The 17,835-nt window shown below is 37.3% G+C and overlaps 1 protein-coding gene across 2 annotated transcripts; it reads right to left on the bottom strand.

Annotated features, from left to right (window-relative positions):
- Nucleotides 1-12,391: 12,391 nt before the first annotated feature.
- pex10 (peroxisomal biogenesis factor 10) lies at nt 12,392-17,627 on the bottom strand. 2 transcript variants are annotated; one of them, XM_046871449.1, is made up of 6 exons: nt 17,302-17,625; nt 17,061-17,141; nt 15,999-16,405; nt 15,745-15,917; nt 13,565-13,706; nt 12,392-12,790 (listed from the first exon to the last, which is right to left on the bottom strand). In XM_046871449.1, the coding sequence occupies exons 1-6, from the start codon at nt 17,411-17,413 to the stop codon at nt 12,722-12,724; spliced, it is 984 nt and encodes a 327-aa protein (XP_046727405.1). In that variant the 5' UTR covers nt 17,414-17,625; the 3' UTR covers nt 12,392-12,721. The 2 variants fall into 2 exon arrangements, with proteins under 2 accessions (XP_046727405.1, XP_046727406.1); XM_046871450.1 differs by lacking the exons at nt 12,392-12,790; nt 13,565-13,706 and adding an exon at nt 14,682-14,974 and having other exon boundaries at nt 17,302-17,627.
- Nucleotides 17,628-17,835: the final 208 nt, after the last annotated feature.

Genomic DNA, 17,835 nt, shown 5'->3' on the forward strand with positions numbered 1-17,835 from the left:
GAATGTAAAAAGGTGTCCAAAAAATAAATAGTGAAGTAAAGTTCTGATACCAAAAAAATCGACTTTAATACTGTAACGAAGTATATGTACTTCATTACTTCCCATCTCTGCTGGTCCATCACCAAATACTTTATATATGCACAAGTCATTTAACTGGATATACAAATATGGCATTTGATAAATAATTCCTGTGTGTGTGCATCACATCATTACTGAACTCTGTTTCACTTGTTACATATGAGTTAATATGAAAATATAAATCAGATACACTAGTACAATATTGAATTTTGTTTCAATGAATAATAAAGTAAACTAAAAATAACTGTGTGTATGTTGTAAAACACCACTACCCCTGGTTTGAGCCTCAAACTTGAAGGATTTTGATTTTATTCAAGGCTTTGAATATCACCTCATTCTGGGTGTATAAAAACCAGTAATTCAATTCAGGCGCATGGAAACAACGTGTGCATTTGAATTAGCTTTTTTTTTATCCGGCCAGCATGGAGATCCAGAAGAGTTAAAATAAAAATCTTATAAATAAAAAGCTTTCTCTGCTGGGAAACTGCAACTGGATTTGGACATAGAATCAAAGCTTGGACATGTCCATCTCAGTCCCCTGACCTAAACCAGATTAAAAGACTGTGAGGTGAACTGAAGAGGAGAGTCACACAAGAAAAGAACCTGGAGGATATGGAGAGAGTCTCTCTGAGGAGTGCACTCAGATTCTTTGCTCAGAAATCTCATCAAACATCTGGCCATGATCGAGCAATCGAACTAGATCTCAGTGCTGCAGCCTGTAGGGGTACAGACAACGATGAAGGTTACTAATGCTCCAAAAAGAATCTTAGATTAGAAGAGCATGAGAGAGAAAGAGAAAGTGAGATTGACCACTGATCTCAGACACTGTGTGCTTAAGGGTTGAGCTGGACAGAAAGAAGTTTTGTCAAAGTCTGTCAGCTGTGGGAAAACATGTAGTGCAAATAAAGAATTCTTGAATATATAATCAAATCTATCTAATATTTTAAACTATGAGATGACAATAAAATAAATATAGGATTAACGAATTTCAAAAATCTCTTAGGAATTGAAAAACTTGATGGATGATTGGCAGATAATTTATTTCTCTCATTTTTTTAAAATCTTTTTTTTTCTTCAAACTTATATGGCAACAAAACAAAAAATGTTAAAGTCGCAAATGTGTAAATGCATTTAGAAATAATCTTATAATTAAATTAGAATAATCCTATAATATGAAATATTACTCTAAAAATCTTTTACATTTACACAGATAATGTAAAATGTATTAATTTAAATATGGTTTACATAAGATCAAGTGGGAGATTTTAAGTGGCCTGCTAAAGAGCTCTGACTTCAACCCTGGGATGAATTTGAACACTGACTGCTCCCCAGGCCTCCTCACCTCACCTACATCAGTACCTGACTTTACTAACGCCCTTCTACCTGAATGAGCACGAATCTCCAAAACCACACTCCAGAATCTAGTGAAACATCTTCCCTGAAGAGTGGAGGTTATTATAAATCAAGACTAAATCTGGAACGGAATCTTATAGTCAGGTGTCCACAAACTTTTGTCTATGCATACAAAGATTCAGATACAGACCAACTGCTTCAGTTAATGTCCACATCAAATATTAGAACAGCGGAAATTAGATGTCTGTGACAAGAACAGGAATCTGAGGCTATCAGGAGCCCAGATGTTAAAAAACTGGACACTGTTTGCCATAAGTGAAATGGTGGTGGTTTTCTTGATGTCCTTGTAAAGCTGAATTTACCCTTTATCACACAAATACAAATTGACAGTTTTACATTGTGTTTAACCTGGAAATTAAAATGACAGATTTATCATGTGGCAGTACAGTGATGCTGAGGTTAATAGGGTGCAGTGTTTTCTCTCTCTCTCTCTCTCTCTCTCTCTCTCTCTCTCACTCCATGTGTGTTAAATTGCTACTGCACCCTACAGCTGAGTTTCTATATGTGTTGTGCTTTGCTCACTAGTGCATTGTGTAAATATGCTATAGAGCAAAAACCTTCTCAAAATATTTAGTATATTAATAAACATGAGTTAAAGAACATGTCAGGTTCAGGATTCAACAACAGTTAAAAGAATTAGATACATTTCCAGATCTACATTAACAATTATCTAATCATTATATTTAATAATATAATAATTGAAAAGGACACATCATACATACACAGAGTATAGACTTTTCTGTAACAGAAAAAAGATAAAGAAAAGGCCCTTAAAAGCAGAATAAATGATTGTGTGCATGTGTAAGCATGTTCTACTAAGGCCAAAGAAGGAAAGAGGTGTAGGGCTGTCTCAATATTTTAGCTAAAGCTTAGGATCTTGTTAGAATCAAATGCATGCATCTTTGTCTATCCCACACTTTTATCCTCCGATTTGAAAAAACTGAAAGAGAGAGGGATCAAGGGACCAAACAAATACCACAGAGAGGAAGACCACACAGAATGAGAAAGAGTGAAAGGAGAGAAGTAGTAGATGTGTGTGAGTGAGAGAGAGAGAGAGAGAGAGAGAGAGAGAGAGAGAGAGAGAGAGAGAGAGAGAGAGAGAGAGAGAGAGAGCATAAAGCGCATACATGCATTGATGATATAATGCTTTCTAATCAGCTCCTGTTTCTGTAATGAGCTAGACAACACAACTTGGTTATGAATCATGCAGTAATAGTACATTAAATATTTAAAGAAGAAAGAATTATATAAATAGACAATAAACTACCATAAGTATGTATATTTTTTTTTAGGAACAGGTAGGAACATGTTCTCAAGAGACTTTGAAGCAACCATGGCTTTCCCATTTCCCATTAACATTGTTCTGAGGTAAAACCCAATGACAATAGTGCACTAAAGACATTTATTGGATTGAAAAGGAATCATTTTATCTACTTACAGAAAAAGTAAGTAGATACTATTAGGTCACAAACAACTAAACTACTGTATATGTTAGGAAGGATCGCTATCTGGCCCGAAGGACCAAATGTAAGGAGGTTTACTATCTGGGTCGAAAGACTTTGGAGTTAAAGAGAGTAATGGGCTTGTAGTGGATACAGGCTTACCAAACCTGATGTTACAGAAGAGGAGATGTTATGCTGTCACATAATCCTTAGCTGTAGATAAATTGGATATGAGTCACTTTGACAGTGTTGAACTGTAACAAGGTCTTTCCAGGAACTGTACTCACTGTGATCTAAGGAATTTGATGTTTGTGTGACACTGCAGAATACATTGGTTCTCCTTTCCACTTTATCTTCAGGGGTTTTAAGGGATTGCATAACTGGCCGCTCTGATTCAGTGTGAAGTAAGAACAATGGGCCTTTTTTTGGCGTAACAAGGTCTATTATACTACACCCCGTAGTGAGATCATCAACTGGGTTCTCATTCCTGTGTAGAATGGTATCACCTTGCCAAAGTCACTCTACGTTCCGGGATATTTCTTCTATTTGAAGAGTGATGGAGATATGCAACATTGCTGAGACTGTAGCTGTTGCAGCAGAAGACGTTGTAACGTCCAACCTAGTCTGTTTCTAATTGCTGCTGGACCTCCAGGTGGCCCAAGGCGTACAGACTCAATAGGTGTTATCAGGTGAGGATGGCCTGCTTCTATTAAAAGAAGGGGTTTTACTTTGTCAATTGGCTGTAAAGGAATGCCTTTCTGGTGCATTGCAATGGGATAAAAGTTCTCAGCCAAACCCAAGTGTTCAGGGGTAAAGGCATTCTGGATCTGGTAGGTCATCAAGTTCTGCATAGGTGTTAGAACATGCATGGAATCTTCAGGCCTGTCCAGGTACAGGGTTTCGTTCCACAAAGAGATTGGTTATTAACCTCATGAAGGATTTGAATGTGTTTCCTACTGCACAGACGACAGGGCTTTTTTAGGGTGCAATTTCTTGCTAAGTGTGATCGCCCACATTTCCAACAACGTTTGTTGTGTTTGATCCATTTAATCATCTCTTCTAGATTAAATGTCTGGAAAGTGGTACACTGGCTTAAGTAATGTTCTGTACTGTTACAATATGGCCACAAAACTCTGATTTGTTCAGATCTCAGTGCTGGTTTGGACTTATTTGAGGGCGACAGTATCTGGGCAGCTGCTCTGGGGGTTCGGTCAGTTTCATGTAGGACAGAAGAGAGTCTGGACATTACTATTGGGCCTGGGATTGGGTTCACCATCTGACGGCGCTGCTTTTTCCTTCGATTCCGGTTCTCACAGTTTTGACATCAGGATTCAAACTTGAGCCAGAGCTTGGATTTGGATGGCAAACTTATCAAAACCGGCTAAATCTCCAGGCTGAACATCAGGAGCATCCATGACTGCTGCTATTTTAGTTAAAGTAAAATGATGAGGTCGTCCAAATCTGTCAGTAAGTGCATTTATAGTGTCTGGGTATGGCAAAGGGGAATTCAGGAATGAGTCTGCTATTAGACGTGCCTCTTCAAACCTAAGGTGGTCTAGAAGAAACACATACTTATAGAGCTCAGTTGCATCAATAGGGAGAAGGTTATCAAGGGCTAACTTTAAACTCGCTAGGGTTACGACCGGTGAAATTTGGAATTGTTAGTCTCTGGATATACAGTGCTCTGATGCCACCCCTACGGAGATTGCTGTACCATAGTGTCAAAACTTCCAGATGCTTTGGCTACAATGCACTTGGCCTAGAACTTTATTTATCTTTATTTACTTACTTTGTTTGTTCAAACTATTTTTTAATCCAAGGCTAGTATGCCTTTAACTTATAAACTACCATTTTTTTAAGGAACAAGCTAAATTCTAATTTTATAATATAGAGATGAAATATAACACATTGATATTGTGGGAAAGGTGTATGTATTCTTATGTATTGCTGTCATATTTAGTTTGCTGGGGACTTCGAAGGCTATTGGGGTGTGCAGTTTAAACCTTTTTCAGGAAAATAATGAGAAAATGAAAAATTCAATACAAATCCAATATTGATTCACTTGGCCCATGTTATAGACTCACTCTGCCATAATTCACGGTGATGCACTCCATAACTACTTCATATACTGCTGTAAAGATTGTTGAAATTGATTTTTTATTCCAGGGCCCTGGAGACATTGTTAGTACCTGTTTGGTCTATTGGCTATTGGTAAATGAAAAAGCATGTGGATCCATTGAAAGAAAAAAACAAACAAATGAAAGACTCCAAGATTCCCTTACTGGTCAAGTACAGCAGCACTCATTTAAGTGTACATTTTCTAAAAACATTATTAGTTTTGAATTGCCTGTTTGGCTGATAAAACTAGTAATCAAATAAAATAATGCATTCATATATTTTTTTGTTTTTGATGATTCCTGCTCCCCTGTAACATTCCTAATCTGTGGATCCTAATCCTTAGTATTGATCCACAGCCCGCATCCGTGTCAGGAATGGCATTACTCAGCCAAATCTATCCAAATCCTCTCTTCTCAGTTTAGTGGCTGTCTGTCAACTCAGGTACACCCATTCCTCTTATTCATGGTGGCTTTCAGAAAAGCTACACTGTCAGGTGCTGTTACAGAACACTGGCATTCAATTGATTTGACGAAAAGGGAAAATGTTTTTGGATGTGGCACTCTTCCTGGACAGAATACAAATAGAAAGTAGCTGAAAACCTCCACCTCTCTCTAAGTAAGTGATAGCATAAAAGAATAGGAAAATACACAACATATACTGAAAAGTACATGATGGACTGTCACTTACAGGCGAATAAATACTCAATGTCCTCTAGTTGGTCGGATTTAACATCGTATCAGAGCTCTCAGAGGCTGAGATTGCACAGGTGAAATCATCGTCCCTATCTTTATTGCTGTCAGGCTTCTGGTGTATCAGAATCCTATTACTGGGAGTAATGTGGGATGAGACACAAATCTATTGCACAGCACCACCAGGAAAATTCTTATTTATTTTGAGATACCAGTACCAGTATGTAATATACCTTCTAAGAAATATATAAAGTAAAATGATTGTTACTGATTGTTACTAAATGATACATCAGCTTGATCACCAAAATATTTAATCCTGACAATGCCATAACCTCACATAACTGGGAGCCAAAATTGTATGTGGTCTCTGGTGGCTCTCTCCAGTCAATCACAGCAAAACTAACTGATTGTCGATGTCTTTGAGCTCCTACAATGTAGCGTTAGCAGAAAAGATGCAGATAGTTGGCTTCATGTATTTTAAAGTAAAGAAAACAATTCCTGGTTAGTAGAATAATAGTGGTGTATAATAGAGGGATAGCTGGTGGGTAGGAATTGACAGGTGACCAGATTTGGAGTGCAAATACAAATAAAACAAACAAACAAAATGATTTCCACATTATCCAAATTTGCATTGCTGCTCTTATGGAACAAAACATATGCCCATATTTTTGTTTTCCGTTCTAATCATGTCTTTGCCTCTACATGATCAGTGTTATCTGTTTGTGTTCACCTGTGTTAATTCTTGATTAATATCTCTACATAACTTAGTTGGTAATAATTTGCTCGTTCTTGTATGCTGCAAAGTCCTGTCATGTATGTAATGTCAATACACCCTATTTTTCTGTTACTGCAAGTGTTTCCTTGTGGTGTGATTATGGATTATGGAAATATTAATGGTTTCAAAATTAATTTTGCTTGTTTGTTCATTGGTTAACTAACTTGACAACTAATGGTTAACTGTTTTGAGGTAGGAAGAAGAGAAATCATCTGGTATTAATGTAGATGAATTAAAACTGTTGATTACAGTTCACTTATTCCATTTTTTTTTCTATTTTAAAATCCCCAGTTTCACTAAGTCTTTCTAACCTTCAGAAGAACATCTGCTCTCTCTGCACTAACTAGATCTAATGTAAGTGCTCTAATTATGTGCAAACTAAGGACACACAGCAGACAAACAATCCCAAGAGCACCTACCAGTTCAAGTATGTTAAAGGCAAAAGTTACAAGTGGTGAAAAAGTAAATATACAATTAGCTCAGGAAAAACTTAGTTTGTTCTTATGCATACATAATTACAGATTAGGTGTGTGTGTGTGTGTGTGTGTGTTGCCTATAAAAACAAGTGAGAAAGAAGTAATAATTAAAACCCACATTGAAAGATCTGCTAGGAAAAAATGACAATCATGCATCTTAATAATGGATGTACAGATACAGGGGAAAAAGAGTAAATTGCCTGAAGAGAAACTCCTGGAAAATTCATATTCTCTAAACAACTGACCTCACAGGTCACTGTATACAGCATAACCTCATGGACCAGTACTTTTGCTGAAAGGCAATGACCTACACATGAATGCACTGCAGAAAGGCTGCCAGAAATAAATATACAGATATTGCTGGATTTATTTATAGAAAGCTGATTTTACAGTGCAACTTTTTCCCTTAGGACAAAATAATGAAGATCTCTTCTGTCTGCACTTTTCACAAAGTTTGCATTTCCATAGAAGACAATTAAGAAAATAAAGGAACTGATTATATGCTAGCAAAACAGTTGGTGTGGTGATACTTGCAGTGTTTTTTATGACAAAACCACTTTTATAGCACTGACAGAACTATTTAAAAAACAGGTTTAAAAAAAAGGTCAAAAGATACGGTGCAAGATGGATAAGCATTCCATGGTTATGCTGTATATCAGATTGAATTTCACACACACACGCACAAAATAACCCCACTGTACATCAAGCTGTATTTTGTCATTGAAAATCAGCATGTACTGGCTTTGCAGGCAGAAAGATCCCATTATGATAATGCTGTACCCCCTGAGATGCCACCTTGAGCCCATTTATGCTCAGCTTGTGCAAGCAGTGTGCAAGTATTAGTGCACTCCTAGCCGCAGCGCCTTGCCTGAGCGCAACAATGCAGGACAGCTCGCTGGAGACCAAACAGAGCTGAGGATCATTCTGCTGTGATGAAGCTGAGCTGCAGAGGGAGAAGCGAATCCAGCACAGCATGCGGTACTGTAATGCAACACAGCAGCTACAGAGCGGGGAACCTGTCTGCGCATCACACGTATATTGACTCACTTTTTTTTTTATATACAAAGCATTTTTCTGCCATTATTATTACCAAAGAAGTCCACTTAGTATTTATTAATAGTCTTTAGCTTGCATAGCATTCTCAATGAGACAAGAAGCATTTTATTTTTATCACATGTAGATGACTTTTTAAAAATCCTTAGCAACCTTGTTCTGTTTCAGGAAATACTGTATGCTGGACAGCTTTGTGTTGTGGATAACCTGAACCTTTTGTGGTTAATCTGAATTCATAGTATAAATGGATACATCTGAACAGAGTAAAGGAGCCATCATGTTTTAGGGCACTATGGTCAAGAAACGTCCCAACACTTATTTACTGGTGGTCAGCAAGACAGTATCAACCAAGACTCACAAAATATTCATTTAAGACGATGCTTTATGAGAAAGAAAGAGTTTTACACAGTCTCCTAACTGGCAAACTCCTTCCTTAATGGTCCTTACAATGCCTGTGATCCCATATTGCTGGAGATGATATTACAGATCTTGGAAGATCTCCCTAGACTGCGTTTTAAGGTCCGTTGGTTCATTTCACTTCCTACCAAACCTACAGTATATTTTTAGGTCTCCAAAAAAACATATTGACCTAGGGGCATAATTCACATCACAATTATGAAGGACATTTATGGAAAAACTGGTGGGTATCTGTTATTTTGGTTCTAATCCCCAAGCTACTACTTTTCTCCAGGTCTGATGTAATGATTACCCAAAGGAGTAGTCCTACCAGTTTCCGGTTGTGACCTTACCAAATGACGACTTTATTTTTGAGCAGATATGGATAATAACTGTTTATACAACTGTATGAAACAGTTCATCTTTAAGTAGCTCCTTCAGTGACAGACTGTTACATCCTAAGTTTCTGAAGGAGGAGGTCTTTTCTCCCTGCTGCTATCACACTTTACAATCAGAGCTGCTCCCAGTAAACCAGTCACCATCATGCACACTGTTATTACTGTTTAATTGTGCAATTATAACAATAACAAAGTTTATTTAAGCAACACGTGCAATAAAAACTATTTAAAACAATATAACATTACCTATGTTCAATATTTTGATAGTGTAACTACTTATTCGTGGCCTTTTTTCTTCTTTTGTATTTATACATTTTGTTGTGTATATACTGTATTATGTTTCTACTTAATTTTTTTTTTCATATTTGCACAAAGAAGCCAAACACAAAGCAAACAAACCGACTAGCCGCATTAGTTCCCTCAGCATATCCTGTGTGGTTTCTACTATTATTTCTTTCTCTTAACAGTGTCGATTTTCCATGGCTTGTACAAAAACAGTTTATTTTCCACTATTTAACTGTAGCCAGAGCATCTAATTCCCTTTTATTCCAGGCTTCACAAAATGCCATAGATCATCTGCCTAGATCATCTAATGTTAACTTTATAGAATTCTCCTGAATGTGGCCTGGATGAACACAAATGAGTGCTGTAAAACCAACTCAAACCCTCAGAATGACCTGAAAGAGATATACCTATTTTAATAACCACCAACTGCCAAAGGCTTATGTGTACATTCCTCAAATCTGTATGTTTTAAAGCAGACAGGTCTGTCCGCAATGGTAGACTGTGGATAATACTTTACGCTCGTTCTTTACGGCAAGAATAACTTACATCTGCATCTCTCGATACATTTAAAACATAATGCATCTTTATGGGCAGATTGAAAATGACGCAGTAAAATGAGAACGATTCCCTCACGTCAGTTCATGTATTAAAAAGGTTCCTTTGTCCAGCTAAAGATTCAAACTGTCAATTAGAGTAGGCAGAAATTCTCGATATCTTTCTATAACTCTTTCAAAGCTCTATACAGACAGCACGTCATCTACTCTAATAGAATCTTTGGAAAATGAATGATCCTCCTTTCACTGCCAAGGCACAAATAACTCATTTGCAAAGATCTATGATGTAGAAGGGGTGATGATATTCAAATGTGATCCAGAGAGGGCATGCATAGGTTCAAATGCTGGGTGCTGTAGACTTTATTTTACATTAGAGTAATCGTTAAGTCATTAGAATAAGAGAAATGACCTCAGGGGAAACACAAGTGGGATTCTGTTCAATAAAAAATAAACTGTATCCGTTTTTGTTCATCGACTGCATCTCTGTATTTTTCAAATGGATAAAAAGTCTATGCAGTTTAATGTGCTCTATTACTTGCAACGGCATAAAATGCATTTTTTTCTGAATTTTCAATTGGTAGCCAATCATCTTTTTTCTACTAGAAAGTATACTACACTACATGGACCACAATGCTGTAGGCACACAATTGTTTAAGATGTCTTTGGACATCTTTATATGTTCCCTTCACATGAACTAGGAGACCTAAACCCGTTTCAATATAGAAATCTCCATACTGTACATCAGTACCTGATTTTACTAACACCCTTGTGGTTAAATGAGCACAAGCAAATGCCAAAAGCTGGTGAAACATCTTAGCATTTATGGTTTATGTGCACTGAATGTGGAATAGGATGTTCAAAATGCACGTTTAAATCTTATGAGATTTGATATAAGATGTACACAACCTTTTGTTAATAGAGTGCATATGTCCAGTTAATTTGTTTGGGCACCTTATAATGCAGGTGCTTTTGATTTGTTGTATTTTTTATTACAAACTTTGTTTTCAATAATGCAAAAATGTAATTAAAAGAAAAAATTATGGAAATGAATTTAATAACTCTAATATTTCACTTCTGTGCCACTGCACTTCTGACAAATGAACCTCACTGGACACCGGTGAGAAATTAAATGTGTTATTACAGGAAGAGTAATTAAGGGTATCTTTAAAAACTACAGGATTATATTCCAAATTAAATACAATTATAATCTTACAGTATGAACAGCAAGGTGGATGAAGCTCTTTAATGTAAAGATGAGAAAAATATTAGTTTATTCTTATTTGATTTGCAGTTATACAGTGACTGTGAAAAGTCTGGAAAAAACTAGTCTTGTATGGGTTTTGAAACGCATGTTCCTTTTGTTTATTTGCAACAAAGTGTTATGCATCATGGATTGGCCTGCCCAGTCAATGCATCTATATCCTCCTGAACTGCTCTGGGATGAACTGATCACAAGATCAGAAAAGATATACAACTAGTGAAGAACATCTTTGGCAAGTTGTACAAGAGACATGGGAAAGTATTTTAACTGAATGTTTGGAGAAACAAGCTGTCTGGATGCCAGGAGGGTGTAAAGCTCTTATTCATGCTAAGGAAAGATTTTTCAGTGAAAATAAAACTAAAATCTGTACATTTATATATTTGTTTGATTAAAGTAAATTTACATACTGTTAAATTACTTCATTTGATGCATATAAACAAAAGCATGTGCGTTTCAAATTCACTAAAAGACTACGTGTTTACAAACTTTTGACAGACACTGTACATCTGTAGATATTTTCTTTATTTACAGTGCCCTCCACAATTATTGGCACCCCTGTTTAAGATGTGGTCGTGGACTTCTAAAAATTCTCCTTTTTTTTAAAACAACATAGAACCCAAATGCAAAAAAAGAGAAAAATCCAACCTTTCATTTAAGTACATAATTTTGGTGGTAAAAAAAAATCATACATTTAGAAAAAAAAAAAAAAAATTGAAATCATGTGTCCCACAATTATTGGCACCCCTAACAATTCCTCTGAAAAATTTAATTGTTTTTTTTTTTTATATATATTTTTCTGTAGTTGCTAAGGTTGGTCAGGGTATCTAGGGACTTTTAATTAGTAATTCATGATTTCCTGTTTCCCTGGGGTATGAATATGACGTGACACAGAGGCCTAATTCTCTTACCCATTTGTCAACATGGCAAAGACAAGAGAACACACCATTCAAGTAAGGCAGATGTGTGTCGACCTTCATAAGTCAGGCAATGGCTACAAGAAAATAGCCACTCGCCTTAACTTGCCGGTATCTACAGTCAGAGGAATCATTAAGAAGTTTAAAACAACTGGAACAGTGACAAACAAGGCTGGAAGAGGTCCCAAGTTTATCTTGCCACAACGCACAGTGAGGAGGATGGTAAGAGAAGTAAAAAAATTTCCCAAGCTCACCGTCACAGAATTGCATCAAAGAGTGGCATCTTGGGGTCACAGAGTCTCCAAAACAACCACCAGACGCTCTCTACATGCCAACAAGCTGTTTGGGAGGCATGCAAGGAAAAAGCCTTTTCTCACTAACACTCACAAACGTAAACGTCTGGGTGCCAATAATTGTGGCACACATGATTTCAAGTTTTTTTTTTTCTAAATGTGTGATTTTTTTACCACCAATGTAATGTACTTAAATAAAAGGTTGGATTTTTCTCTTTTTTTGCATTTGGGTTCTATGTTGTTTAAAAAAAAAAAAGGAGAATTTTTTGAAGTCCACGACCACATCTTAAACAGGGGTGCCAATAATTGTGGAGGGCACTGTACATAACTACATAGCTAGCTAATTCGCAGATTAGTCAATAATCAAACCCATAGGATTATTTACACAATTCAAAAGAAACAGGACACAAATCTGCTTTTGCTGTATGGTTATACCTGTCAAGGGTCTGTGCGGCAGGGTTATAGCAGAATTTTTTATAGCTTTATCCTGACGAACGTTTTCACATATAAACACGCACTTCTGAACTGTGCATGAGGGTGTGTAAAAGTAGTATTGGAATGAGGGCTTAGTTGACGTTATCTGTAACTTCTCAGAAAAACCAGGCGATGAGGCTGAAATTTCTCTCGACACAGCGGACACTCCGTCTGCAATCACAACAATTAAGACAACTCTGTTATTTGAATCGTGCAAAGTTAATGGTATTATGATATTATTATGCAATTATGCTATTTTCGAATGTCTAATCAGATCCATAAATATTTGGACACATTCTTTACATTTTGCCATTGTGCTGGATGCATTAAAAAAATAAAATAAAAATTACGACGCCTAAATCAGTCTTGATACATACCTGACTTTCTCTCTCGTTACCTATAGTCAGGTATATAAATATTTGGACAAATATGGCACTGTCTACTTATGGATGCCTGGTTGTAAAAATGACCCAAAAAAAAAAAAAAAAAGTCTTTTCCACTAATGGATAAATGAATGCACAAAAGAATGCATACATACATGCGCCATTGTTGTGGTTGCAAAAAAAAATAAAGAAATTATTATTCAAATACTAATGGATGGATGGATTCATGGATAGATTTATGCATGGACAAACAGCTGCATGTGACATTATGGTGATAGTAGGGGTGGGGGAACCTGTCCAAATACTGGACCTTATTGCATGCAAACAATTTGCACACAATTAATAATGTGATATTTATTTCCTTCAAGACCACATTTTCTTAAGACTTTTTCTCCCACAGCTATGGCTGGAATGCTGACAAATTGTCTACTACACCTCGATCTAAACGACAATAAATCCAGGAAAGCTGAAATTTTTATCTATTGCCTCATCTTCATCTTTTGATTTTAAAATCAAATGCATGTGAAACCTTGGCTCTAGTTTGCAGAGAGAAACGTTTTACCTTGGTGTTACACCACTCTGTGATGCACTCCCAGCAGAACAGATGCCCACATGGGGTGGTTGTGGAGTGCCGTCTCTCCTCTAAGCACAGGATACAGCGAGACAACCGAGAGGACGATCGAGAGGACGACGACTGCTGTGGACTAAGCGATGAAACAGTGTGACAGTGGGTCGGTAAATGAGGGTCATTTATGTTATCTTACAAGCCAGTCATTACAGAGTTTACCAATTGAAAAATTATGCAAAATAATTAAGGGCGGCAATGGTTTGATACCTCTTTCTAATACTATGGCGCTCATTGAAACACCTTTTTGGGTACAGCGAGCTGCATGGTGGGCATTCAAAAATAAATAAATAAATAAAAAAAAAAAAATACCCTTGTGAGATTATACTTAAGGTAAGATGTATTTAAACGCTTGTACATAAGAACTAACCTACTTTTGCTCAAATTTTACAATATTACAGGCAACAATTAAAAGGTTAAAATGCCTCATTTAAAATTAGGGTTGCAGCTATGGATTATTTTAATAATCAAGTATTCTACAGATTAGCCAATTGATTAATCGAATAAGAAATATATTTTCTTCATTAAAGAGAAACACTAAATATACAAGAGAAAATAGGATGGGTCTCTTCAAATTAACAAGTAATTCATTTCCTTTTAGAAACATTTTTATTGCTGAAATTGCAATTCAAGAAAACTAAACCCATTAAGTGCATTTAATTGCTATATTACATCAAAATGCAAATACAACTAGGGCTGCTGCTATTGATTAATTTAGTAATCGAGTATTGTAAAGATTATTCCATTGATTAATTGGATGAGAGGATGCCCGAGGAATAGAGAAGGAGTGTGCTGGTACGGTCTTTAAGAATAAGGGAGATGTGCAGATCTGCAGTAACTACAGGGGAATTAAGTTGATCAGCTACACCATGAAGTTATGGGAAAGTGTAGTGGAAGCCAGGCTGAGAGAAGAGGTGACCATCTGTGACCAAGACGCATTATTTTCTTTGAGAATGTTGATGGAGAAGTATAGAGAAGGTCAGAAGGAGTTGCATTGTGTGTTTGTGGATTTAGAGAAAGTGCACGACAGGGTGCTGAGAGAGGAGTTGTGGTATTGTATGAGGAAGTCAGGTGTGGCAGAGAAGTATGTGAGGGTGCACACATATGTATGAGGACAGTGTGACAGCAGTGAAGTGTGCAGTAGGAACAACAGTCTGGTTCAAGGTAGAGGTGGGACTGAATCAAGGATTAGGTTTGAGCCCTTTCCTGTTTGCAGTGTTGATTGACAGGTTGACGGACGAGGTCAGACAGGAGTCTCCATGGACTATGATGTTTGCGGATGACATTGTGATTTGTGGTGAGAGTAGGGAGCAGGTTGAGAAGAGCCTGGAGAGGTGGAGGTATGCACTGGAGAGAAGAGGATTAAAAGTCAGTAGGAGTAAGATGTGTGTGAATGAGAGAGAAGGCAGTGGAGTGCAAACAGTGCAAAGTAATGGAGTGTGTGTTAGAGAAGTGAAGAAAAGAGTGCAGACAGGGTGGAGTGGGTGGAGAAGAGTGTCAGGAGTGATTTGTGATAGAGTATCTGCAAGAGTAAAAGGGAAAGTTTAGAAACAGTGGCATTGAGTAAAAGACAGGAGGTGGCGCTGGAGGTAGCAGAGCTGAAGATTTTGAGGATTTTTGTTGGGAGTGACGACAAAGGACAGGATTAGAAATGAGTTGATTAGAGTAACAGCACATGTAGGACGTTTTTGGAAACAAAGTAAGGGAGGTGCCATTGAGATGGTGGATGAAGACCAAATTAAAACCCTTACATTATTGAGCCCCAATATATAATAGGAAATAAACCAGTTTGAAAACGTGAAATATTTAAAACAAAGAAAGTCATATGCTTTATATATTAAATGTTTTATGATTTAGTTTGGCACTATATATAGGTCCTTATTTCAAATGCAAGCAAATGTGTTGCCCAAGCTAACTGCAATTCTCATGTAGAATCTTGTGTCTAAAAACACTGATAAAACAAAAAAGGTTTTGTGGAGTCTGAAAAATGGGATAAATATACTTCAAGGTCCAAACCAATCCAAAAGAGCAGTTCTTGGTTGCAGAACAAATCAGTCAAATTTGGAAAAGTTTTGCAATTTAGATTTAATATTGGAGATTGATTGCAGGGGTCCCACCTTACGGGAAGCTTCCTGTGCTGTGTCCACTCGTGTCTGGCACGCTGCTTCTGTCTCAGGTTGTTAAACTGCAGAGCAAGTGTGATGGCCAGTTGCAACAGGGACACACACCCTAGAAGCCTGTAGCTGGTCCGAATGCCTTTATCATCCCCAGGCATCCCCTGCACTCTGAGCTGAAAAGAGCAGAGCTTCTCAGTACTATATGCTTATAAATCAGCTTCTCATGTTCTTCACAGATAAAAATCCTTACTCACATAGCTGATGCCCGATGTTCTTTTGGCTAGATGATAAAAAGCACCACTGATGTAGAACAGAGCCACATGCACCCTGTGCAAGACAGCGATTCCCTGCTGCACGGCAACCACCACAGGCTTTAAGGATTTCCTCTGCTCTCTATTCAGCCTCCTCAGCACCCTCTGGACCCATGCCTTTACGTACAACATGGGGTTCCAGGTTAACCCAGAGTTTTGCTGGGTGTTCGGGGAATTCCACTCATCCACCTCCAGCTCATGTTCAATACAGACCAGGAGTTTGTCCAGGACATATGGTGCGAAGGTGTGAAACAGAACAAAAGCCAGCCTGCGCATCCGAGAAGGAATCCTGCGTTTTGTGGGATCCACCTGGATAATGCTGACATACTCTTCACCTAATGTCTGATATCCTGCAAATGACATTTCAATTAAGGGCTGAAATGTTTAAGTAAATCTAATGATTAAAATACAAAAAAAAAAAAAAAAAAAAAAAATCATCTATGCAAACTATGCCTTCATGCTTCATTTAGTTCATTTAACTACACACAGAGCACTGCATTTCCCCAAGGACCATTATAACTGACGCACCACCCACTAAACTCTGGAAAACTCACACAAAAACCGAATCACAGTTACATGTCCTGAGAATAACATAGAATCCCGATTAACATGGCAAAGCCAACTGTACCATATCAGAATCAGAAAGAGCTTTATTGCCAAGTATGTTTGCACACAGAATTTGTTTTGGTGACAGAAGCCTCCAGTTGCACATAATTTTATTTTTTTAATAAATATATTTAAAATAGAAATGAAACAAAAGAAATCCAAAAATCAAAAAGGTGTTTACACATTTTTTTTTAAATATTGAATTGCAAAGCAGTATATATTTTTCATTGCATCTAATTGTGTTGACTCAAATCGAAATCGGATTGAAGGGGTGAATCGTATCGCATCGGTAGATGCTTTATATGTATCTTTAACGTATTGTATCGATGGCACATCAAGATGTGAATCGCATCGGCCTCAACTATGAAAAAAGTTAGGATACACTGGGTAGTACCTTACCTGAGAGTGTAGTTAGGGCATAATATGCGAGATCTGAGAGCAGCTCCACTTCTTTCCTCCACTGCAACCATCGTCTTGATCCTATATTGTAAAATATATTAGATCACACATTCCCAAACCTAGTCCTGAGAAAATGTAATGTTTCCCTGAACAGAACGAAGGGAAGGGCAACTTCACAATCACAAGATCCAGGGTTGCACAGGAACTCTTGCACACCAAGTATGAAGCATGTGTAACTTACCAGCGAGCGACTGGAAAGCGTCATTCGCATTATTTCTTAGACTCGTTTGATAATATTCGTCCTTTTGAGAGGAGCGGATCAGCTGCGGCTGGTTCGCTGGAACAAGCGCCATTATGTCGCAGGAATAAGTTTTGATAGCTCTCCTTTAGCATGCTGCTTTAGCCTGTTCATCGAGCACTTTTGGGCACATAACATCTAAATGTAATAACCCAGCTCAACAGAAAATAACGATTCTAAGCCAACACTTAATACTAAACCCTACTGTAGACCGCTGACAAGAGCTGCACGCCTTTGACTTCCGTGTTAGTCACGTGAGATTAAAAGCGCATTTTGATTGGGCGCTAAAAACTACAGTACAGAAAAACAGATAACATCGGAGTTGCCAAATCTGTGGATTTCTACGCGAATGGTTTATGAAATAATCCAAGATGACCAAATGCATAGTAGTATTTAGCAGAAGAAGTATTTTTATGCCTCTTTTACCACAAGAAATTACCAAAGCACAAATTTTAAATATTTAAGGAACACCTATGT

The sequence above is a fragment of the Silurus meridionalis genome, chromosome 17 (assembly GCF_014805685.1).
Source record: "Silurus meridionalis isolate SWU-2019-XX chromosome 17, ASM1480568v1, whole genome shotgun sequence".
Classification (NCBI taxonomy): Eukaryota; Metazoa; Chordata; class Actinopteri; order Siluriformes; family Siluridae; genus Silurus; species Silurus meridionalis.

What these genes read in the sequence shown, in the direction of transcription:
- pex10 (XM_046871449.1), bottom strand. Translation starts at nt 17,413, where the DNA reads ATGGCGCTTGTTCCAGCGAACCAGCCGCAGCTGATCCGCTCCTCTCAA. An exon ending in TGCCCTAACTACACTCTCAG is followed by an intron (nt 16,406 to 17,060) that starts GTAAGGTACTAC and finishes TGTCATTTGCAG; the next exon opens with GATATCAGACATTAGGTGAA. An exon ending in GAACATCGGGCATCAGCTAT is followed by an intron (nt 15,918 to 15,998) that starts GTGAGTAAGGAT and finishes TGCTCTTTTCAG; the next exon opens with CTCAGAGTGCAGGGGATGCC.